Below are 26,014 nucleotides of genomic sequence, written 5' to 3'. Positions count from 1 at the left end.
GTAAAATTACTTTAAAGAATTTGTTTTCTTGGAACATAAGGACGTCATAGAGGAGAGGCCCACTATCTTACCCAAAGCTCAGAGCAGCTGCAGAGAGTGTCTTACACTCTCGAGGCCTCAGCACATCGGAGAACTCTGCACCAGTTCAGTGGAAACATAGATGAAGTAACCCCAGGAGAACTGCTAATCACCCTGGGGCTTCACTAGTTTGACCCAGATGATCAGGATGTTGCCTCTTGGGAAGAAGGTTGTCCAGATGAACAACCCCTTTGTGCCATTCAAACATTTAAAAGGTTGAATTCCAGCGTGTTCTTACTTATTTTGCTTCGACTCTTGCAGCTGTTATTACGAAACTATAAAAATGTGTATTTCTTCTTTTAGAATATTTAGACCTTAGTATTATTTTATGGCCCCAGTCGTAAATTACAGCTATTATTAGCATCTTTATCAGAAATTACAAACCCTAAAACAAGAGTTCAGAAGTGCAATTCATGCACAATTTTTGCCACCGCCTGTAACTGATGAGGATCTTTTTTTATTTCCAGTGATACATAATGTAGCTTATGATGGACTGAGCTGCAAAGATGAGATGAGTATTGGTGAAGCTAATGCGTCTCTCCGATTATGCTGTCATGGTCATATACAGTAGGCTTTTTGGTGCTTGACTACATAGCCATAATTAAGTGGATAATTGAAACAATGGCATTTTGAATGGACTTTGTCTTTAACTTCCCAGTGCATTGGGAGAATTCAGTTCTAGAGAAGTAGAATCAATCATAATGTCAAGTAATCTGCGAAAGCCATGTGTATAAATGGCAGCTATTGGGCTCTTGTCCAATAACAGCACAGCAGTCATGGCTCTTGTGGTCTGCTATGCTGTAGGATGCCTGCTGTCGTACCCTATTCCTCTTGCACAACACTGTTTTACCGTTAACACTTTAGCATTCACTTAGAACTTGATTGCATTTCTTAGATATTTTCAAAAAGTCTTTTTTCAAGTATAAATTATTTTTGGTACTTGAAGTAATTTCGAAATGGTCCATGTCAATTGGAGTAAATCCCACGATCAACGTCCCATCTTCAGAATCTAATAATGTTATTCAGCTCTGGCAAAAATTAAGAGACCACTTTCAGATGTTCAGTTTGTCTGATTTTCTCTTTATAGGTATATTTTTGAGTAAAATGTAAATTGTTCTTTTAGTCTATAAACTTCTGACAACATCTCCGAATTTCCAAGCAATAAATTTTGTATTTTTTTCCTGACAAAGAAAATTGGTCAAAATTAAAACAAACAGTGCTTTCACACCTCAAATAATGCAAAGAAAACAAGTTCATAATCATTTAGAAACAAAAATACTAATGTTTTAACTCAGGAAGAGTTCAATATTTTGTGGAATAACCATGATTTTTAAAAACAGCTTTTGTGCATCTTGGCATGCTTCCCACCAGTCTTTCACACTGCTTCTGGCGCAAAAATGTAAGGTGTTCTTCTTTGTTTGATGGCTTGTGACTATCCATCATCCTCTTGATTACATTCCAGAGGTTTTCAGTGAGGTTCAGGTCTGGAGAATGGGCTGCCCATGACAGGGTTTTGAAGTGGTGGTGGTCTCTTAATTTTTGCCAGAGCTGTAGATCTCTGTCTTTATAACCTATCTTGGGACTTTGGTCTACCCATTTCCGTAAGAACTTGGGCTACCCTTCTTTGCATTTGCTTTACCCTAGCTCTATCCTTCTGATATATTGCTGACTGCAACTGCTCTGACTAATATTTTGTATAAAAGCAAAACTATGTCCATGTCCTGAGTATCTCTACCTCTTATGTTACGTCCTATGATTGTACATGCCTTGGCGGCAGCTTCTTAGCACTGGACAAATACCCAACTACCTACTTATTACAAAACCAGTTATAAGCACCACTGATGTACAGTAGAGCAGAGATTTTTATCACCAAGTTGGGGTCACATTTTGCTTATACAGACCAGTGTTTGTATGTAGCCAAAGAGTCTCTGTTTGGTTTTGCTTTGGTTTCCAATAGAGACTCTTATGTTTTGGGGTTTATATTTGGACCTACTCTAAAATAATGAAAATTGAATTTGAACCTCATCAAGGACTGATTTGAGCCCTTACAATCATTTGAACAGTTCTGTGGAATGTATTTTGTTCCAACTAACGGAAACACTTTGAGCTTATAAATGCAGTGCAATCTATTCTCTACATAAGTGTGCTTACAGAAATAGCTGATGTCATGTCCCACGACTTAAATCATACGGTATTTTATGGTGGTATTGCTATTGCATTGCTATGCAATAAGGATTGCCTTTTAGAAGTTTCTCCTCCCTCTCTCCATGTAATCTTTCTTAGCTCTGATGTCAGTGACTCCTCCCTTTTTCCTCATTCTGAGTATATCAGTCACCTTAAGAAGCTCATATCTTCTGGTCTGGTTCTGAATAGTCTTTTTTACCTGCTGCAATTGTGCATAACTACAAGAATTCAGCTTAAAATTAAACTCTGCAGTTGAGTCAAGCTATCTAATTAAATCTCTTTGTGTGAGTACTGGTACATAGAGATAGCCAAGGAACAGTGTCCGAAGAGTCCCACACTTGCAGCCTAGTTATGGAGCCAGAATACCTGTCAGCCATGGAATATGACCATCACCCTTGATTGCTAAGCTCAATTTGAGGGGGATTTTAATAATTGAAACACTATATATATATATATATATATATATATATATATATACATTCAGCTTCTCCTGCTCTATAACATGCTTCCAATAGATTGCAATGCATCTTTACTTCTTATGTTGCTTTGTACGTTCAATTCTTACACATTATGAACAAACAAAAAACACAAAGATTGAGCTTGATTTAGGTTGCTATACATGCAGTACATAAATGCATGTTCACAGTGGCCATAATGCATATAAAACCTACAAAAAACAAAATGATCAAAAACCGTGCTGTAACTAAATAAGTCAAAAGCAAAAGTACATCTAAATAACACATCATTCTTAGTAAGGCCTGTATCACACTTCCGTTTTTTAAAATCCGTCCAAATCCGTCATTTTCCGTTAAAAAACGGATCCGCCATTTTTTGGAGGATCCGTTTTTTGGTCCCACAGACTTCCATTAACGGTTACCGCGGATCCGTCAAAAAGACTGATCCGTTTGCGGTAAAACGGAAACAGATCCGTTTTTTCACACAAAAACAGATGCAAAAAACGGATGGCGGATGCCAAAAAACGGATGTGTGAAACAGGCCTAATACTGTTTTTGATCAAAAATAGCATAAAAGCCGTCCCACCGTCGACAAGGTGACCCTGATCGGGATGGTCCTACGCTGTCTAATATTAAAAACCTTACCATGTATCAGAGTTGACCACAGTGTGTTTATGAAAGTCAGACAAAAGGACCGGTGGGACGGCTTTTATGCTCTTTTTGATCAAAAACAGTATTACTAAGAACTCTGTATTATTTAGATGCACTTTTGCTTTTTGCTTATTTTGTTACAGCAGGGTTTTTGCTCATTTTGTTTTCTGCAGGTTTTATTATGAACAAACAGTGTTCTATAAAAGTTTTCAGCATGTTAAAAATATGTGCTAAAATATAATTAAATAGTTACTAAACTTTCATGATTTTTTTCCATATTAAGCAGGCCCTCTAAGTCCAGCAGAGCAGTGGGGTCTGGGTCCTGAGCCCCTTCATCTCCCCACACCAAGTGCTTAATAAACACCCGAAGAGTACCTATGCTTTCCACTGAATCTGTATAACTAACAGTTTGCACGCTCAGATTTATGCTATGCTCCTGAATTTCCTGAGCTGCGCACTGTTCAATGGTCTTTTAAGTGATTAGTGGGTGGTCTCAGGACCTGGACCCCCACTTATATGCAGCGACTGCCAAATATGAAAAAACTTTGCGAAAGTTTACTTACTTTTTAACTCTTATCTTCAAACACTTCCAAGGTATCAGTAAGTAACTATTCGCACAGCTGTGCAATATATGGCACAGAAACTAGAGGATTGCAGAACAGGCAAAGGTATCACTTTTTAGAGTGGGGAATGTATGAAAAGGTCATTTTATTCACAGTAGTGAATAAGTTGCTCTCCTGTTTCATTTCTGCTACTGAAACCGAGATCGCTGTGTATGACATCTATCAGTGACCGGCCCCCCTGCCGGGTATCGCTGATCGTTCTTGAAAGCGCTGGACTTTTTTTGGGTCGTTGGTCTCCCGCTGGCCAGCACACATCGCTGCATGTGGCAGGCGGGAGAGCAGCGATCAGTGAGCTGGAGCTCGTATCCAAGGTAAACAGCAGGTTTCTAAGCGCCGACGGCGCTTAGAAACCCTCTGTGTACCTTAGTTACCAGCGCGCTGGTGCAGGGAGCTGGTAACCAAGGTAAACAGCAGGTTTCTAAGTGCTGCGCGGCCCTTAGAAACCCACTGTTTACCTTGGTTACCAGCTTCCTGCACAAGCGCTGGTAACTAAGGTACACAGCGACGCGCACACTCGTCATCGCTGGTGCTGATCGCTGGTGAAGCTGCCTGTTTGGCAGCTCACCAGCGATCATGTAGCGACACACCAGCGATCCTGACAAGTTCATATCATTGTCGGGATCGCTGGTGAGTCGCTATGTGTGACGGGGCCCTTAGTGTGTAGAGGGTTGTCCTTGAAAGCAGTCGCATCAGTGATTGCTCCTCAAAGTCATCAGGATCATTGTGGAACATTATAAATTATCTCTTCACTTTGTACAGGTGAGGAATATGGTTGTTTCAATATTTTAACTAATTTACATGGAAACATTGGCTTCCATGGACTGGGCAATGATGTGAGTATGGTTTAATTTAGAGTCAATAAAGGAGTCTGTATCATTTGTTAAAATAAAGGACTTTATTCTGAGAGTGTGTTTTTTTACACAATATCACTACGGTGTTAGTAATGGGGGTGTCTAATAGACCCTGCGCCATTACTAACCTCTAAGCTTGATGTCACCTAGCAATACAAAGATGACATCAGCCCCTACAGCTATCACCTCTTTTGTCACTGCACCAGGCAAATGGGAAAGAGCAAGGCTAAATGCCAGATTTGGTGCATCTTATGGATGCACCAATTCTGGGGCAACTGAGAGCTGATGTTTTTAGTGTGAGATGGGGCAAATATGCATGGTATCTTCCCAGGCTATTAATATCAACCCACCGCTATCTGCCTAGACTTTGCTGGTTATTAATTATAGGTTGAACCCTATGTCATTTTTTGGGGGGCCATTTTAATAACCAGGAAAGGCTAAGTATAAAGCTGTGAGCTGATAATAACAGCCTGGTAAGCTCCATGGGTATGACCCCCTCCCCAGGCTGTAAACATCTGCCCCCAGCTTTCCCTCTGCTGGTTAATAAAATTTCTGGGGCGCCCACGCCATTTTTTTCAGAAAATTATTTAGTAAAAAAATACATGTACAGTAAGCTACACAAGGATTGTACTAATTATATATGTGGCTGACGTCTTTATATCTATCTATCTATTCTATGTCTATATATGTATTCTATCTATTCTATTCTGTTGGGACACCCTGTGATTTTACTGTACACAGCAGATGAAATGTCTGGTTTTCAATGACATTGGTGTGTAGAAATCGGACGGCACTCGCATGGTCCCTACTTTTCCTGCTGTCTGTCCCTAATTTGAGCTGTTTTGGCAGCTTTTGAGCCCCCCGGAAAGTATTGTCCATGTGTTTAGTTTTGCTTCCCATTGAATTGAATGGGGTTTGGATAAGTTCGGTGAATGGTTCGGCGAACAATGGGAAGTTCGCAATCTTAGCTGAACCGAACCTTAAAAAATTCGCTCATCTCTAGTAATATACAATAACAAAGATACATTATACTCATCATTCTCTGCTCCGACACTAACTCGCTGATGCTGCTCTTTTCTCTATGTTTTGACTGCAGCGGTCAACAGCTCACATCACTGCTGCAGCTAATCACTGAGCTCAGTGACTCATGTCTACATCAACAGACTGGCTGAGCTCAGTGATTGCCTGCAGAGCTGATGTGAGCTGTCAATATGATGTCACCGCTTCAGCCAAAGCACAGGCATACTGTGCAAAAGTTTTAGGCAGGTGTGTAAAAAATGCTGCAAAGTAAAAATGCTTAAGAAATAGAAGAGTGAAAAGTTCACTTTTTATCAATGAAAAAAATGAAATATTTCTATAAATATACACAATTTGATTGATACAGTAGATAGATAATAGACAATAGATAGATAGATAGATAGATAGATAGATAGAAGAGATAATGTATATGTATCAATCATATTTGTATGATTTTTTGGAGCTTTGACCAGTAATCTTGAGAATAGGGATAAATGGTAAAGTACCATTCCCTTCTCACACGTCTTGAATTGGTGTCTTTTGTGTGTGATCTGAATGGTCATACGCTAGTCCGACTATTCATAAAAATGCAACAACCTCCTTCTCAGATACCAAATTTTTATCACATTTATTACTAGAAAACGTTTTCTGTATTTTTTTATTTTGGCAACTTCTTTGCAGATGATGGGTCACCGGGCCATAAAATCCCACCTCTGAAATCCCTTGTGATCAAATATCACTTTTGATGGAACTGCTGCCAGGAGTGTATGGTATCTTCCAGCAATTTATTGTCAAAGTGTATTTTTTCATAAAAAATGTATAAATATTCACTTTTGTGGTTAAGAGGGTGACAAAAAATAGATGCACATCTCCTCCTTAAAATAATTCATCAAAGGGAACCTGTCACCAGGTTTTTCCCATATAAAGTATGGCCACCATGAACCCTATTACTTCCACAGACATCATCACTATCCCCATTGAGGTCAAAAACAGTCTAGAGGGTGGATGGAAACACACCCAAACTCAGGAGGACATAAATGCTCCTTGCAGACATTGCCGTCAGTGTGATTTGAACCCAGGACCCTAGCGTTACAAAGCAACAGGGTTAACCACTGAGCCTTCCAATGGAGGTCGAGACAAGAAAACAAAAAAAGACACAAAAACCTGTGATTTGAGCGCAGCATTTCTACTGCCAAGAGAGCAGGTAGTGCAGAAAAAAAGGTGCAAAAAATGCTTGATGTGAACATAGGCTAAGGGAGTGAGAAAAGAGTAAAAGTAAGTCCAGATTACTTGTAAGGTTTTCCAAGTTTTTGTAGTGTCACCCATTATGTTTCTTTATTTAAAAGGACAATTATTTGCATTCGAGCTCTGTGTCTGCCACTGTAGCATGGCATTACAGCCGGCTTGTCAGCCTTGAAAAGGATAGACATGGTTTAAAATTGCATTTTAATTGAAACTAGCTAGATCTGCCAATTGAGAGTAGGGGAAAACTCTTCATGGCCTGGCATGATTTTCTGCACAAGGGAAAAAATATTTATTTTGGAGGAAAGTCCAAGCTTGAACATTCATGCCATGAGTTTCTTCTCAGTTTATGATAAACAAAACATTAAAATGTTACACATTTCGTAGAATCTTTGCCAGTTTTTGCTCATGCTTTCACCTCGGTACAATAACTATGTTATATGCTTAAGATAATGAAGCGGGGAGCACGTTGCATCCAGCCAAAAGAGATTGGCATGGTTTACCGAGAGGAATTGACCCAAGATCTTCTGTGTCTTGTTAAATAAGGATTTCTTTAAGATTGATATTACTTGCGGAATAAGACTTTTGTTATTTCTTATTTTCTAGGTTAGAATGATAGCGTGTCCTCCAGCCCTTGATAACAATTTTTCATCTAGGAACGAAGACTCTGTTACACTATTTCCCCCTTGACATGGCCTGTGCCACGTTGAGACCAGAGCAGCCCCAATGTGTCTAAGCGCATTACTTTCCACCTGACAGATAAAAGCTTTTCATATGGATTCTTGGAGAATATCTGCTCTCTGGAGCATTTGTCTACTGCTTTGATACTTGACAATTAAAGCCAGGAATGGCAAGGCATGCCCCTCCCGGAGCTCTGTGTGCTGTGGCTAGGGATTGACCTTGAATTCCCTCTTCTGTACGAAATCACCTCACCTGCCCCCGATTTCTGCTGTGTGCGGGAAGCACAGAGCACATACTGTATGTAGAGCTACAACCAAATCCAGGCCCTGTGGAATACAATCTGCACGGCGCGTGACGTAGAGAGTTAATTGGCATCATGCAGAATGGCACTGCTGTATGTCATATCGCTGCAGTTACAGGCTGGCGTGGGTCCCTCCTGCATTCCACTCACCCTGCACTTCCATTAATCATCTGCCAAGCTGCTTTTCAGAATTCCTCTTGGATAATAGGGATATTCTACAAGTTGGAAGGATTTTGCACAACAACGTTTTGTTTTTTCTTCTTTTGTTTGAAATGAACAGCAGATATTTTGATCTGAAATGCCAATTTTATTATTATTTTCTTTGCTATGAATTAAAACCCAGAAGATTGTGTCACTATTAGCGATGGGCGAGCGTGCTCGGCAGTGCTTGATAGTTGACCGAGCATCGGGGCGCTCGATTATCCAACAGTGCCGAGTATCGCATGGTGCTCGAGTGCTTGGGTCCCCATAAGAAGCTCATTTGAGTCATCTGAGCTGGGAGAAGAGAGAGGAGAGAGATCCATAAAAATGCTCGAATTTGCCATTCACTTCCATATTGCTCGTTGCTCGAGTAGAGCACATCGGAGCGTCCAACGTGCTGGTTTCGAGTAATCAAGCATTTCAGTGCTCGATAAATACTAATCATAATGTATCTTTGGCTTTGTAATAATGGATTTGGCTCTGATTCTAAAAATATTGCTGCTTTATTCGAATAAACTGACAAAAGCTGTTCGCAGGTCGGGTATGGTAAGGCAGCTCAGCCCTGTTCATTTATAATGGAGCTGATTAACAATGCTACATAGAAATTGGAGACTTGATTTGTAGGGCTTTGGTCCAGGGGCCATGTAAGTAATCTGTGAACATTAGCTGAGAGCTTTGAATCTCCTCATCTCCCGGCATCCCGGCCCTTCTTTTGATTAGCCAGGGTGGCACGATGTGTGTGTGATGCCGCAATGATGAAATTGATCCAAAAGAAGATCCCGCAGTGCTATTATGTGAGGAAAGTTGCAGGTCACAGGTTACAAATTCACCAGCCACTATGACCCATGATCCTAATTTTTCCCTGTGCCCCGCACTTGTTTAATGTCCGTGTTATCTCTATATGCAAATCTAGTGATAGCAATGTAGACACAACAAAGCAATGACATACCATTATTTATGTGTCACAGTAGCAGGATGAGCTCAGTCAAAGGACAACTCTATGGAATCAGAACCAGAACTGTCACTCAAGGAAGAATGCCCACCTAACACAACAACAGGGAAGTAAGGAGACCGCAAACCTGTGATCTGCTTAAGATATAACTTGATAACAGCGCTTTCAAAAATTATAAAATGTCCACAGGGATGAGCGAGCATACTCGTGAGGATTCGGTACTCGGTGAGTAATGTGGTACTCGCGGTACTCGAATCCTCGCGAGTAATTCACTACTCGCCTCGCAATATTCGCAACAGCCCGCACAGTCCCCGCACACTCCCCGCACTACCCTGCATAGTCCCGCACAGCACGACACAGTCCCCGCACAGTCACCGAATAGCCCAGCATGGCCCACCACAGTCCAGTCCCACACAGCCCAGCACAGTCCCGCACAGTCCCCGCACAGCCCTGCACAGTCCCGCACAGCACGGCACAGTCCCCGCACAGTCCCCGCACAGCCCAGCACGGCCCACCACAGTCCCACACAGCCCAGCACCGTCCCGCACAGTACCTGCAAAGCCCTGCACAGTCCCGCACAGCATGGCACAGTCTTCGCACAAGCCAGCACAGTCCCGCACAGTCTTCGCACAGGCCAGCACAGTCCCGCACAGCCTGGCACAGTCCCCGCACAGTCCAGCACAGTCCCGCATAGCCTGGCACAGTCCCTGCACAGGCTAGCACAGTCCCGCATAGCGTGGCACAGTCTTTGCACAGTCCCCGCCCAGTCCATCACAGTCCCCGCCCATTAATCGCATTTCATATAGACTTACATTGGACTCGGTACTCGTTACGAGTACCCGAGTATTAGGAGGTACTCGTAATGAGTACAGCAAGTCCGAATACTACAGTACTAGCTCATCCCTAAGTGTCCAGCTAAAAGTGCATTGACAAACCAATCAAGGTGATGTTCCCTCATTTCTTGTGGTTTCTGAACTGCTCCAAAAGCTGGGTGGACAGCTTTTATGGCCTGCCAGGTTGCACCCATACACATCAGAGAAAGTCCCATCATGAAAGGGATTTTGTAGGGCCTTATGGACTCTTCTTAGGTAGATGATTCTGAGGGAGAGAAGGGTCAGGAAACTTTAAATTCAACCTCAGATCCTTCTGTCCTCACAGAAGATAAGACCCAAGAGAGGTGGTTAGAAGGGAAAATAGCCCTATAGCAATCATTTAGTCAATATCTACCAGAGTAAGAAGATTAAGACAAATAAAGCACCAAGAATGTTGTCCCATCAGCATCGCTGCACGCCTCCCATCCTCCCTTCCCCAACAGGTATGGATCATTGTCCCGGTCCTTGTCTCGCACGTCCTCCTCCACCTGCTGCTTCCTGGGGTCTGCACACACCTGGCAGATTCCCGGGCACTGCATTTAGGGTGCACACAGGCACTGCATTTAGGGTGCGCCCATGCCCCCCTGTCTCTTAAAGAGGCAGTACTCACAGTCTAAAAGTGGGAGACACTTATTTTTTAAGTTACCTCCACGTATTGGAAGGTGCCTGAGCAACGTGTTAAGTCAGTTAGTCTGCACTCTTGCTAGTTCTCAGGTCCCCTGTCTTTTAGTACCTTCCAGTACTTGTTTGTTCCTGCTCGTTCCTCCCTGTTCCTGCTTGTGCCTTTCAGCATCTGTCTGTCTGCACACCAATCACACCTGCCTGCACATGCCGTTGCCAGTCTTTATACTAGCCATACTTGCCTACACCTGCCATGCTAGTCTGTATATCAGCTGTACCTGTCTGCACCTGCCATGCCTGACTGTACTTGTCAAGGTCCATACATTCCTACCTGCCCCTTTGAAGGTCAGCTGCCATGTGTCCGAGGTCTGTCCTGGAGTATCACCTGGCATCCTTCTGGAGCCAAGTTTAACTACACCTTCAGTGGCTCTAGCAAAGAGTCCGTTGTTTGCCTAGTAATGTCCCTCCATGCTTTTCTCAGTCCACGTCACAGTCGTTCCAATACTATACCCATTACAAATGTGTTGATTAATAAAAGTATTCAGCTCAACATTCAACATTTAACCATTTACATAAGGATTAGAAAGGGTGCCCAGTATTAGTTTACTGTTGCTGCCCCTTCAAGGTCTTTCTCTGCACATTGTCCCTCCTGGGCACTGGCGGTGCAGGTAATTGCAACACAACTCCAACTACTTGAATGTGACTTTAGCTGAGATTTCCAACTTAGCAGGAAGTAAAGGCGCAATGTTGTATATGGAAAAGCCATGGAGGATTCCCAACACTAAACTTCATTACCAGGATTGACACCTGTAGCCAGCCCCCCATCCACAACATTTAGAAAGAGATGGTATACTCTAGAAACATGCTATCGTGTTCTGAGATGGGGAAAATCTCCTTAGGCAATGGGAGCATAAAATCTGTTTGTTGAGTTTTTGGAGTGAAAACTAAGCAGAAGCGCAAAAGTTTTTGAGGTGTTTTACGATTTGTAAAAGGCATGACTAGATTCCACTCAATTACCATTCAAGTTTCTGCTCAAAAAAATCCTCGGCAAACTCTGTGTGCACAAAGCCTTAAATCTCTCAGTTTAAGAAATACATAAAAATAGCTAAAAAAACCCACTAATTTGAAGAGATCCAACTGTTTTGTGTCTACAGCTCTTATGCAAACTTATATGTTTCCATGGTTAGAGACTGCCAAATAATCATTTGTGTAGCCAATGCAAAACTACCTGCAAAGTTATTTCATTTTATATAATTTCATAATAAATTGTCAGATGTCTACCAATGGTCCCTCACCTCACAGCCCTAATCAAAATTAAATGGGTTTTGAACAAAGTACATTTTACCGTAATCAATAGATCTTTGAATAATATTAAGTTCCATAATTGGATGAAAAAAATATTCCTGTGCTGAGATAATCTTATAAATATGCCCCTGTTGTGTACTGTGTAATGGATGTGTCTTACCATACAGGAACATGGTCTGATCATACCACTGCTACAGGGCAGGGGAGACCACAAAAGAGAGTATACAGGCAGAACAGCATGGGATCACAGCTGATTTTTCTCAAGAGGTTAAGGTTTTGCTGCTTGTATTTAAACATGTTTTATCTATCAGAAAGAATCAGCTGAGATCCCGTGCTGTCCTGCCTGTATACTCTTGTTTGCTTCCTCTCCTGGTCATCTGATCAGGAGATATGGTATGATCAGACCATGTTCCTGTGTGGTGAGACACAGCCATTACACAGTACACAGCAGGTGCACATTTATAAGATTATCTCAGCACAGGAACATTTTTTTAAACACATCCAATTGTGGAACTTTTTTTATTCCAAGAACTATTGATTAAAATGTACTTTATTCAAGGGAAAAACCCACTTTAAATCAAACAGTTGGTCACCCTAACCATGCATGTTCATGTGGAATTTGGAGAATCGAACCGACAGCTATAGTATGTGTGGGGCACAGAGACATCCCTACTGACATACTTATAGGATTTCACTGCCTGTTTTTGTTACAGGAGGTCCTGAATATCAGATTAATGGGGCCATTGAGTTTTGGGCCCTCAAATGATCTCCTATTGATGACCTGTCCTAAGAATAGGTCATCAATGTCTATCTATGTATTATCAATGTGAAGAGTAGACTGGTTATCCTCTAAGTGGCCAGTATAATGTATATACCATGCATCCTGCAATTCTCCATTATTAGCCTGTAACTAAATGAATGTTTATTAACCAGTGTTACGAAGTCTGCTAATGAAATTGTGACATGTTTATTGGTCAGATCGCAGTGTACCATCAGCAGTATAATGTGTTTATAGGTCAGTTCTCCATAGACCACACTGTTCTAATGGCAGAATGACACGATTAAAGAATTGTGAGAAGTAGCTTTTGTTCTTTCTTTTTTGTTTTTGTGTTTTTCTCTTTGTTTGATTAAAACAAAACTTAGAATGGATAATATTTTCTTAAAACTAAAATAAAGTTCTGCATCTGGCCTCTGCTCCAGTATTTGGAGTCTGCAGAATACAATAATAAAATACATGAAATACTAAACATTTTAAAAGATATTATAAAATTTGGATGTTGCCTATTAACCTGTGGATAACTTCCCATTTTATGAGGTTCCGACCAATGGATCTCCCACCGATCCTGAGAACAATGGTTTTTCAAAGCCCAGTGTGTTTGGAGTGGAGATCAATCATACTTACTGCCGCTTCATTCATTTTTGTGGGCATGTCAAACAAAGACCAGCCGAGTGCAGCTCTCGGCCATCTCCAGCAGTCCTGCTAAGTATGAATGGAGTGGCAGTGCGTATGATTGACCTCTACTTCATTCACATAGGGCTATTCAGAGTCTCGATTCTAGGGATCGGTGAGTTTCCCAATAGTTGGAACACCAGCAATTGAGAAATTGTCCTCTTTCCTGTGGATAACTTCCTATTTTCTGGGAATTCAACAACAGGGACTACCACTGATCCCCAGAACCAGGACAGTGTGAATGGAGTGGAGATCAATAATGTGCACTACTGCTCCTTTAATTTTTATGGGAGTGCCAAAGAAGCAGATCTTGGCTAAGTCTGACAGTCATATTTTGAATGAATGGAGTGGGAGTATGTCTGATTGACCTCCACTGCATTCATCCATGGCTCTTCAGAGCCTAAGTTCGTGGGATTGGTGGGTGTCCCAATGGCCAGAACCACAGCAATTGGGAAGCTGTCCCCTATCCTGTGGATAACTTCCTGATTTCTGTGAATCCGACCACTGGACCCCCACCGATCTCGAGAACCAAGGTTCTTCTGAGCCTGGTGCTATTGGTGTGGAAGTCAATCATGATGTCACGTGCCCCGTCCTGTGTGACACGGCCAGGTGGCCGGTACTGATACAACAGGACACAGCACGTGTAATTGTCCAGTGTGACGCGGCCCGCAGGCCGGTAACTAATACAACCAGACATGGGGAATAGGGAAAACCTGGGTAACAATAACAATGGTGGCCCTGCGATAGGGAACAGGGATGTGGAGACCTCATGCACTCCCCTGAGTCAGTGTCTCTACACTCCTAACGTTCCCTAGACCGGTTCCGTATCGGGCGACGATCAGGAACCTAAAAACCCTGACTCGCCCTGCACCTAAAGCCTCACTAGGGAAATGGTCGGTGCGGAAACTAATCCCACCACTGCACTAAACACACATAAGGAAAAGTGACAAAACAGGGGAAACACCACTTAGCTTTGCTCTGTTGCTTACGCTCCCAGCAACAGAGCCCAACACCTGCGTGCATCTTTTCCTCCGACCGGATCCAACACCATTGTGCAGCCTTGGAGCAAACAGAGTCCACCACCTGCGTGCAGCTGTCCAGAAACAGAGTCCAGCAAATGAGTCCAGCTTTTCTGCCAAAGAGTCCAACATTTTGAGTCCAGCTTTCCAGCAACCGAATCCAGCATCCTGAGTGCAGCTCTACACCATAGCTGCCACTCCACCAAGCCATGCAAGAACTCCTTGCTGATAACATAGCTGCGACTCCACCAAGCCATGCCAGCCCTTCTTGCAGACACCATAGCTGCTACTCCAGCACTCTAACTGGGCTGCCCGTGACTCTCCTTCAGCTCCATCCTTCACCCAGGCTTGCTTGCAAATGAGGAACTATCACCAACCGTGACACCTGACACTCTTTCATAGAGAAATCACACCTGTTACATAATCACGTGCACAAACTAAGGTAACCAGAGTGCAATGACCCTAATGGCCACTGGGGGGAAAACTACAACTGAAACCACCACAGTGCAATGACTCTAATGGCCACCGGGGGCAAAACCACCTTTGGCACGCAGCCAAAGGAAAAAAAAAGGTTACTTTCTGCATTTAATCTGTTAGGTCCAACCTGGATCATGACACATGCGCACTGCTGCTCCATTCATTTTCATGGGAGTGCCAAAATGAGACCAGCTGAATACAGCACTTGGCTAACTCCAGCAGTCCCATTAAGAATGAATGGATCAGGAGTGCGCATGATTGACTTTGACTTCAATCACACAAAGCTCTTCAGGTCCCTATTCTCAGGATCGAAGTCCATTATCCTGAGGATAACTTCTTGGTTTCTGGGAATGTGACCACTGGGGACCCCTACTGATCCTGAGATCCAAGGCTCTTCAAATCCTGGCATGAATGGATTGGAGATTGACCATTCGCACTGTTGCTCCTTTAATTTTTATGGAAGCGCCAAAGAAAGACCAGCTGAGTGCAGCTCTTGACAATCTCTGGCAGTCCCGAGAATGAATGGAGTGACAATGCTCATGATTTACCTCCACTACATTCACAACAGATCATTGGGTGTCCTATCTATCGGAATCCCAGTGATTGGGAAGTCATACCCTATCACTGCATTCGCTCTCTTCTAGTAATTGGGCTGAGGTGAAGCACTGACCAGTCACAACTGTTTTCCAATCTTGCCCACTGTTTAATGTGTTGATGTCCTTTCGGCCTATGTTGGTGCATGGTTGGACATCAATCCACTGAAATGTGGACGTGAATGAAGAATAGTCATTACAGATCACTGCTGTACCCTGTCCCAATGATGGGAACGGAGTGTTGAACAGTGCCTTTATGTTGGTTCCTCCTTTTGCCAGTGACTGCTACCTATGACACGGACATGTACTGAATGCTAATTGTAAACCTTAACCTGTTCCTTCTTTCCTTAGATAGGGAATCCTGACCTGAAAGGCACAATCAACATAACTTTTTTCCCATGGCAGCTCATGAGTTAAGCAGATGTAAGAATTGAGAAAATAAGGCACAATTATGCATTATCAACTGATTGAATAATTATTACAATGACGCAATGCACATTATTTTGAGAAAACAATAACCTTGACCCTGACGTTTGCTTGTCAATGGATTGTTGTGTGATTTCTAGAATGCCCTGTTTGGACTGAGGTAATCATATGACTTAGTGTTCTAGCTAATTTATTTGAAACTCTAAAAATGATAGTATGCCAGCTGCAGTCTATATGTCCAGGGCAAGTAACTACTACAGCATGTTTAGGCTCCATTCCGTGTAGCGCTGGAACGCTTGCGATGCACAGTATGTAAAATGTTTCCATAGGGCTCCATTCAACTCTTTTTGGCATATGTTGAGCTGGGTGTACTATTTTTTTTTCTTTTTATAGAAAAGCATATTAGACTGTATGCCCTTACAGTAGCGTTGGATCCTACAGTCAGGGCTATACATCAGCAAATGCCTGTCAACATACCGTATTGCGCAAAAGTGCTAGACAGGTGTGGGAAAAATGCTGCAGAGTGACAATGCTTTAAAAAATAAAAGTTAATAGCTAATTTTTAGGAATTTGCAAAATGAATGAACGAAAGAGAAATCTAATTCACATCAATATTTGGTGTGACCGCTCTTTGCCTGCATCACTTGCACACAGTTTTTGAAGGACCTCAGCAGGGAGGTTGCACCAAACATCTTGGAGAACTGACCACAGATCTTCTGTAGATGTCGCTTGGGACATGACAAATTAAAAATGTGTTTTCACGGTCATTCTTCTGCATCCACCTACTTATGTCTGAACTAAATTTTTGGACAGTTATCTAGTGCTGGAGGTAGTGACTGCTTCCATAGCTGCCTAATCACTCCTCCCATTAATCTAAGGCAGTTTTGTAATTAGAGCTGAATCTTTCCTGCCTTTTAAAGGGAACCTGACATGTGAAAAAAGCCATTAACCTGTAGATATTGGGTTAATCTGCAGGTTAATAGTGTTCTTAACCTGCCTGGTGCCGGCACTTGGATCCCACTGCTGGGAGGAAATGAACTTTATTCTTCTTGGTAGTGTTCGGGTTTCAGTCCCGGGGGCGGTGATGACATTGTTTCAGTCACGGGGGTGGCGCCAGCACAAGTTCAGTCACCGCTCAGTGTGTAGAGAGCGGCAGCTGTAACTGAGCCCCGGTTCTGACTGACAGCCATCTCTAATGCTAAGTTGCTGTTAGTCAGTGCTGGGGGTGCAGTCACAGATGCCTCTTTGTTGCACAGAGCTGTGACTGATCCCTCACCGACGTCACCCCTTGACTGAAACCGTAGCGCTACCAGGAGGAATAAAATTAATTTCCTCTCACTAGGTGGCTCAAAGTGCAGGTGTCGGGCAGGTTCAGAGCGCTATTAACCTGCAGATTAACCCCATGAATACAGGCTGATAAAGTTTTTTCATGCGACAGGTTTCCTTTAAATTTTGGAGGCTTTTAGTCTTGGCGAGGTATATATGAAAAAAAAAAGTTAAGGACCCATCAAAGAAAGTATGCCTTCATGTGGCTAATGGGCACACCTGAATTGGTCTTGAAAGGGAATCTGTCAGAAGGCTTTTGCTATGTAATCTAGGGACAGCATAACATAGGGGCTGAGACACAGATCTTAGGGCTGTGTAACTTTTCTGGCTGTGTGCTCTAGTTTCCATACAATGAATGCTTTATCACCAGAAGATTATCACTGCCAGGACTGCTGCTAACATGAGCCATGGTCTGACCACGACCCCACGATTAGTAGCTTACTGTCAACGTACAATGTACACAGAAAGTTGTGACTCGGTGCAAGATCAGCTTTCTCAGCCCTGCTAAAAACTTTGATTGTATCACAACTGCAACACCTAGTAAACTAAGTGACACATCACTGGAATCAGGGTTTATTTCCTTACATTAGGCTGCTCTCAGATGAGGCAGTAATATCCAAGAGACAGATTTCATTTAATTAGTATTAATCTTATAAATATAGTCTATATAGCAGTAGTGTAGTGTACATTTCATATATTCAATATTTGTTTATGTTTGGGCACACCGTCTTTGGACTTTTACATAAATCTTTGGAGCTTTGAGGGGTCATGGTAAGTGTTGACTTAGCACTGAAATGCTCGAGTGCAAGGTACCCAAATTGAGCACGTGGGACACTCGGACATGCTCAAGTCATGTAGCGCATAATGGAAGTGAATGGCAAAGTCAAGCATTTTTCCGGAGGTCTCTCGTGGTTGGCTCAGATGATTCGAATGAGCATCTTACAGGGACTCGAGCACTTGAGCACCACGTGATAAACGGCACTAAGCGATACTCAACCCGATGCTCGATATACTGTCAAGCAGTGCCGATCACGCTCACCCATCACTAGTCATGGATACTGATGGATTCTCTTACCTGTTGCTCAATACAGCTGGGCATTGCGTGTTATTTAGCTAGAACATATGAATTGTGAAATGTCGATATCGTGTGTTTTATTTTTGTCACATATGTGTCATGTACGTTCATCAAAATGTGAATCAAATGTTCACAACAGCTTGCCCTTAGTAAACTCGCACGCTTTGCATATTTAGTACACAATATTACTAACATACATGCGAAAATGCAATAGGAGGCTTTGGAAGAACAAAGCTTATCTCGCCTACTTGACATCTGGCTGTTACTAGGTTGCAGTGAAACCCCATGTGTGTAGTGTAATAGCAGCTATTTGAGGCACATTCCTTCCCCACATATTTTACTAGTTTACGTTTTCTACGAGCGCCAAATATTTTGTTTATTCAATTAAACATTTTGACATCATCACCTTTCCACTCCGGTAGTAATGAGGTTTATGCCGATTGATTCTGATTGGTAAACAAGTCCACATTCATCTACATACGTTGGGGCAACTACGGGGGTGATCTGTAAATTCCGAGGTGCACCGTCAACTTGCTTTTTATTCGCATGGTCCAGAATGAGGCCAACGAGGCAGAGACACCTGGCGCAATTAAAGTGGGGAAGATATGAGAAACTTTATGTTGCCTAAAAAAATGGGGATCAATTGATAATTTGTTTGTAGATTACTTATTATATTTACTCAGTTACACTGTGAATAGGCTGGAAAGACAATACTGCAAATTGGGTCTTATACAATTAAAAATTGGGATAGGAATTAGAAAACCTACTCACCTCTCCAGGTTGTGCAACCACCACCATAGATAGCACTTGGATTCGGCTACGGCAGACCCGTGGTGATGGAGGATAGTGATTGTTGGAAAAATGGGTTTAATTCTGCCCTGCCGAACTGGAGGATTGTAAACAAATGAAGCCAAGGATCCAGGAAAATAAAGACTGTTGATCTATGGTTTGTCATGTAGAAGAAGTGTTGCTACTTCGAAACGCATAGACAATTAAACCATATCTTCATTTTCCTGGATCATTGACTTCATTTATCTATAATCCTACAATCCTCCATTCCATCAGCGCAGAATTTAACCCAGAGGAGGATTGCAGACAAATGAAGCCAAGGATCCAGGAAAATTAAGACGTTGATCTATGGTTTGTCATGAAGAAGAAGTGTTGCTACTTCGAAACACGTAGATAATTAAATGGCATCTTAATTTTCCTGGATCCTTGGCTTCATTTATCTGCAAATCTCTATTCCAGCAGTGCAGACAGTGCAGAATTTAACCCATTTTTCCAACAATCACTACTCATTTACACTGTTACAGACCTTATGAGTTGCTTGCTTGGATTTTGTGAGAAGCGTACTGACCAACTCTTCTGGAGACTCCTAAATATAGCAGAAGGTTCCCAAACTACTAGAACAGTTGGTAAATCTTCCCGGTGCCAATAACATCTCCCATATACTCCAAAAAGATGTAATTCTTGAAGGTTCCTTTTGCATACAGTCGGGATGCTCCATTATAAGATAGAGTCCTGGTATCCAAACGCACATTCAGGGATGAAAAATCAGCACAGAGAGCCCCCAAAAGTTGCAATGTCTGAACTAAAGTCCAAGCAAATCTGTATTACACACTTGTAGGCACTTTTTGCTCTATGGTATGACATCTTTGTATGGCCCAATTTTACAGCTATGTCCAAAATACCGTGCCCAATGGAGAATTATTTTTCTATCTGATTTATGCAGTAAGTGACCTTGGAGACTAGAGTCGTACGGAATTACTGTGGTATAACATAGATAGCTGTGGGCACCATATAAATATTTTGTAAAACTTATAGTTTACCATGAAGACACAATATGTCCATGTGCATCATGCCTTAGGTTGATTTTTCACAGCCGTAAAGCAGGTGTATTTTAGCATCTAAGTAATGGCGGCAACAAATTAACCTTTTACAGCTCTATGTAAGTAAACAAAGGGTTTTATACTAATATCAGGTACAGTAGGATCGGAAGGAGGTTTCCATATTGTGCCCATAACATAGAAGCTGAAATAGACAGTAGAATTTGAATGGATCAATCAAATTGTCATACAATGGGAGGAGATCTATAAATTATATTAAAAGGACTCTGTCAGCAGCATTTCATACCCTAAACTTTATATGTGCATGTAGCTCTTTCAAAGACAAGTCAAGCAATATCTTGACATGGCCGGTCCATTCCTCTATTACTGAGAAATCAGCGTCTGAATTATTATGCAAATGAGGCTATAGATCTGAAGCCTCTGTTACTCCAACTCTATTCCCTGCCAATCAGACAAAAGAGCAGTGAGTCAAGCAGGAGGAGGCAGCGTTGGGTGGGGAATAGAGCTGGAGTGACTTAAGCTTCAAATCTACAAATAGTTTTTCAGCCTCATTTACATATCAATTAAATCTCTGATTTCTCAGTAATGGAGAAATGTGCTACTGACCATGCAAGGTATTTTTGGACTTTTCTTTGAAAGAGCTACATGTTACGTATAGATACATAGGTTGAAAAAAGACCTAGGTCCATCAAGTTCAACCTATCTCCACCAATGTGCAAATAAAAAGCTTGGGGTGTGAAGTTCTGCTGACAGATTTTTTATTTAAATGCTTATATGTAGATTTTTCTGATAAGTTTTGTGGTATTTGTTTAGTGATATATGTTTCTCCTAAAGTTTGTACTACTCTTATTTATATATTTTTCTTTTCTGGGGACACTTAGGACTTTATGACAAATGTACTTATACTTCTCATGACCGTGGATGGGTACTCGGAATTGAGGCCATGAGTGACCAGGGTACAAGAGATCCACGCTATTTCTTCTCCTTAAAGACAGATCGTGCTCGCAAAATGACGACCATCACTGCTCATCGCAACTACCTCCCGAATCAGTGGATTCATCTATCTGTAACTTACAATGGTCGCATATTGAAACTCTATGTCAACGGGGCACAAGTGGCAACAAGTAGTGAACAAGTTGGCCCAGTCTTCAGCACTTTTGCTCGGAAATGTAAAACTCTAATGATTGGAGGAAATGCTCTAAATCAAAATTACAGAGGCTACATGGAACAATTTAATCTTTGGAAAATAGCTCGAACTCAGAAGGAAATATTGTTGGATATGGGCCAGGCATTTAATGGACTGAGCACTTCTCTACCTCAACTTGTTCTTCAGGATAGCTTTGAGAATGTGAACAGCAAATGGTTTCTCATAGATGGTAAATATGGTAAAATGCCACAAACGGAAAACATCTATCTCCATGTTTCATCCTTGGACACAAATTTAGATCTTCCCCAATGTGGGCAAACTCTTTGTGACAATTTGGAGGTGATATCTAGTTACAACAAAGTTGGAGGTTTCCAGCGACCCAGAGTTGTACGTTATACAGTGGTCAACGTGTTTGATGACAACCATGAAAACCCAACAGTAACCAAAGAACAAATCGAGCTTCAGCATAAGAAGCTCAATGAAGCTTTTAACCCCTACAACATCACATGGGAATTAAATGTGTTAGAAAGAAATGACTCCTTTCTACGATACCGACTCATCCTTACTAACTGTGACATTACAAAGATAGGCAGCACTGAGTGTGATCCAGAATGCAATCATAAACTTACTGGATATGATGGTGGTGATTGTCGTGGGCGCAACACTTGTTATTACTCAAGCCGGAAGGAAAACAGTGTTTGTGATATGGATTGCAACATTGAAGAATTGGATTATGATGGTGGAGCTTGTTGTAATCCCAATGTTACAGATGTCACGAAGACTTGCTTTGATCCGAAGTCACCTTACAGGTAAGCATTGGCTTTGTCATATAATATTGAATTTAGGTTGGCTAATTTATGTTCGTGTGTGTTTTGTGACTTAGTGAGGGGATACAAAATAATTTGTTCATTTTTGAATCATATTAATTATTGGAAACCTTAAGTGGGTTGTCTACTACTTGAACAACCCCTTTTCCTCCCCAATGTTGGAACCTGTTGGAACACCTATACTCACTTCCTGTGCCGGCGCCATTCCAGCAGTGTTGGTACTCTCTTTCCCCAGTGTTACGTGAGGTTGCTATGACAAGTGAGCCCTGTCCTCTCCTTCAGATGTATAAGTAATCAAGAGGAAGTGATCGGCCAGCCGCAACCCTCACTTCCCCTTGATGACTTATACATCTGTAGGCAGTGACAGTGACACCAGTGCAGGGCACCTGGGCTCTCTTGTCATAAAAACCATACCTGAGCCCCGGAACGCAAGTACCGACACCGCTGAAATGGCACCACTTTTCAAGTAATTGATGGTGGTGCCAGTAGTGGGATCCCCAAACCGTCATACATTCATGACCTATTCTCTGTAAATGTGATAAATGTTTTTGGTTGTTAAACATCTTTAATATATTAAAAACATATGTAACATGCACAAGTGTGAACAAGTCTGTAAGACAATGCTCCCACCACCCAATGGCTGAGACACAACAAGAAAATCATCTTTAATATATTAAAACGTAATTGTCAATAGAAAAAGATAAGCAAAAATTCCCCGAAAGCAGCTGGGAATGTGCAGTGCAGCCAGAAACATGCCTTACCTATATTTGAGGAAAAACCAACTGAAAGACGCCTTGTTTCTGTGTGATGCCGAGTTCAAGAGAGACAAAGTAACCAGACGATTAGAAAACGGTGACTTTACTGACAATGAGTTGCAGAGTTATTGACCTGATAGGTAACTGATGAAAAAGTAGGAACAACTCCGCAACACATTGTCAGTAAAGTCTCCGTTTTCTAATGCTCTCATTAACTTATCTCCCTTGGACTCGGCAGCATCTAGGAACAACTTCACAATGCATTGTCAGTAAAGTCTCCGTTTTCTAATGCTCTCGTTAACTTGTCTCCCTTGGACTCGGCAGAATCCAGAAACACAACTTCCTTTCGCTGTTTTTTTCTCAAGCTCTGTGCTTGACTTGGTCAGGTTCAGCAGGTGAAGCAGCAGCCAAATCCAACCAGCTCCCATACCCTATGCATTCTTGTGCTTGCATATCTGCACAACCTTGCCAGGTGCGTGCTCCTTTGAGTTTTAATTCCTCAGCCTAATCCCACCGATTTTCCACATGGAGCACCCTCACTTCTTATTCTTTCATTACCTATACTTTGTGATTTCCTTATTAACTTTAGTGCCTGTTAATTCATATTTTTTCATGTTGTGGCCAGCACTCAGATATCCCCCATTTCTGCTCCACCTTCTTAGTCTCATAAGCACACAGAGGATCTGCAGCTGCATCCCCTTCCTTCCTGAGATCTAAAAACTTTATAATTCTAGAATGATGTTTTGATGACTGAAAAGATTTATGAGCGTTTACTGAGATCTTGCAGGGTAGGGGGTGTAGTGTATAGAGAGTTGTGATGCCCTATTTTCTCCAATAACATATATTGCAATGTTTAATGTATTCATATATAGTGCTAATACTGATTTCAAGAGGTTGCCCACTAATTCATCATTGATGACTTATCCTTAGAATAGGTCATCAAAATCAGATTGGTCGGGATCCAACACCCCAGCTGATCAGCTGTGAACGGTGTTGGCTGCCGGACGGAACTACTCGATTGAGGAGCTGGTCCTTCTTCTGGTAGTGGCCGTGGCTAGGTACTGCATATCCGCCTCCTATTCAAATGAATGAAATGAATAGGAGGCAAATAATGAATAGGAGGCGGATATGCCATACACTACACTGCCGCAGCCATATCAGAAGAAGGAGGAGCTCCCCAATTGAGCAGTGCCAGCTGGTGGCTGCCGCCGACACTGAGAACATCTGATTGGCTGGGGTTCCGTGTCATCAATGAAAAAGTAGTGGCAACCTCTTTAATGATAATTCTAAAAAAATCTCAATTTATGCTAAACTGTGATGGATTTGTGCTAAAGAATTCCAATTATAAGGATGTTTTAAAGTATCGCTTACAGAATCATCCTTCTCTTTTGTTACTACTTTTTTGGCTTGTTCATTAGCGCATTGGTCCAAAATGAAAAGCCATCTTCTGGCACTGATACCTCCTGCTTGTACATGAATGGGCTTATTCTTTGACAGAACATGATATCAGTAATTTATTGCATGAATCCTGCCAACAGTCATATTAATTTTGGGATGGTGCATTTTTCAGAATTGAAGAAGAACGTATCTTTAATAAAACTGGCTTAAGTCTCATGTATGAGGGAGGTAGGGAGGTAGCATTGTGGGTCATAGTTACATTCGATTAGAACAATAATGTTATTGCTGCTTTTTCATGTGTCAAATACTGTATGCATTTACCTACTAGAGACTACTGAATAGAAGCCACCCACCATGTTTTTCACATATGAATTGCATGTTACGCAAATGCTCAATCAACTTCATAAAGTTTACTTGTTTTTTTCTAGATCTTATCTTTTATTTATGCTTCACTTTAGAGTTAGTGTGTATCATTTATTATATAGCACCATCATATTCAGCAGAGCTTCACAGACATTATCATCACTGTCCCCATTGGGGCTCACAATATAAATTCCTATCAGTATGTCTTTGGCGTATGGGTGGAAACCCGAGAACCCGGAGGAAACCTGCGCAAACACGGGGAGAACATACAAACTCCTTCAAGATGTTGTCCTTGGTGGGCTTCAAACCCAGGACCCCAGCTCTGCAAAGCAACAGTGGTATCCAATGAGCCACCGTTCTGTCACCTGGTATTTGCTATGGAAACTTGATATAGGGTCAGAAAGCCTGATTCTACTGATTTGTCACTTACTGGGATGCTCAGAGCTTTTTTCTCTGCTGTAGATGTGGCAGTGCTCAGATTTCTGAGCTGGGTATAACCACGCCCACACCACTGATTGTCAACTTCTTGTGTACACTGATAGCTAGCTGCCAATCAGTGAAGGGGGAGGGGTTACATTGATTAGCTGGACTGCCTGGCATGAGGCACCTAGTCCTGCAGTGGTAATTTCCTGCTGATAAAACACTTATTGTATTGAATCTACACCAATCTGCTGAGCAAGTGACTCATCTCTGGACTCAGACTCTCTGGCCTACATTATATGCTGTTCTCAGATTAAGTACCCAAAATCCGCTGACAGATTCCCCTTCAGGGGAATACAGATGAAAAAGTGGGAGGAGACACAGATTAGATGTTGGAAAAAACTTTTTGACAGTGAAGGTGATCAATGAGTGAAACAGGTTGCCACGAGAGGTGGTGAGTTCTCCTTCAATGGAAGTATTCAAACAGAGGCTGGACAGACATCTGTCTGGGATGATTTAGTGAATCCTGCTTTGAGCAAGGGGTTAGACCAGATGACCCAGGAGGTCCCTTCCAACTCTACCATTCTATGACTCTATAAGTCAATTACCAATAAATCCATTCCTATTGACGTGTACACAATTTCCTGCTCTTGAGGTAGAACACTCTATTTAATAGAATTGAAAATTGTTCTGGGCAATCTAGACCATGTAGTTCTATTGCACCAAGTAAGGAGACAAGCTATCATGGCCCCTTTGCCCTATAGGCATACTGCTTTTTTAAGAGACTTCCAAGCTGGATAAGGCAGACTTACAGAGCCAGCAATGCCCCAGGGTAAAAGATATGCAAAATAGCCTTT

At 42.0% G+C, this 26,014-nt stretch overlaps 1 protein-coding gene across 1 annotated transcript in view; it reads left to right on the top strand.

Annotated features, from left to right (window-relative positions):
• The window catches only part of PAPPA (pappalysin 1), a 482,150-nt gene that overhangs the window by 24,825 nt on the left and 431,311 nt on the right, over window positions 1–26,014 (top strand). Inside the window, exon 2 of the mRNA XM_073573135.1 lies at window positions 21,129–22,203. Within this exon, the coding sequence (XP_073429236.1) occupies window positions 21,129–22,203 (1,075 nt within the window). The remainder of the gene's footprint in view (window positions 1–21,128; window positions 22,204–26,014) is intronic.

This window comes from Dendrobates tinctorius, unplaced genomic scaffold (assembly GCF_039654945.1).
Source record: "Dendrobates tinctorius isolate UK_male_01 unplaced genomic scaffold, ASM3965494v1 ptg000034l, whole genome shotgun sequence".
Classification (NCBI taxonomy): Eukaryota; Metazoa; Chordata; class Amphibia; order Anura; family Dendrobatidae; genus Dendrobates; species Dendrobates tinctorius.
The sequence above is the reverse complement of the archived record's forward strand: the minus strand, read 5'-3'. Positions and strand labels throughout refer to the sequence as shown.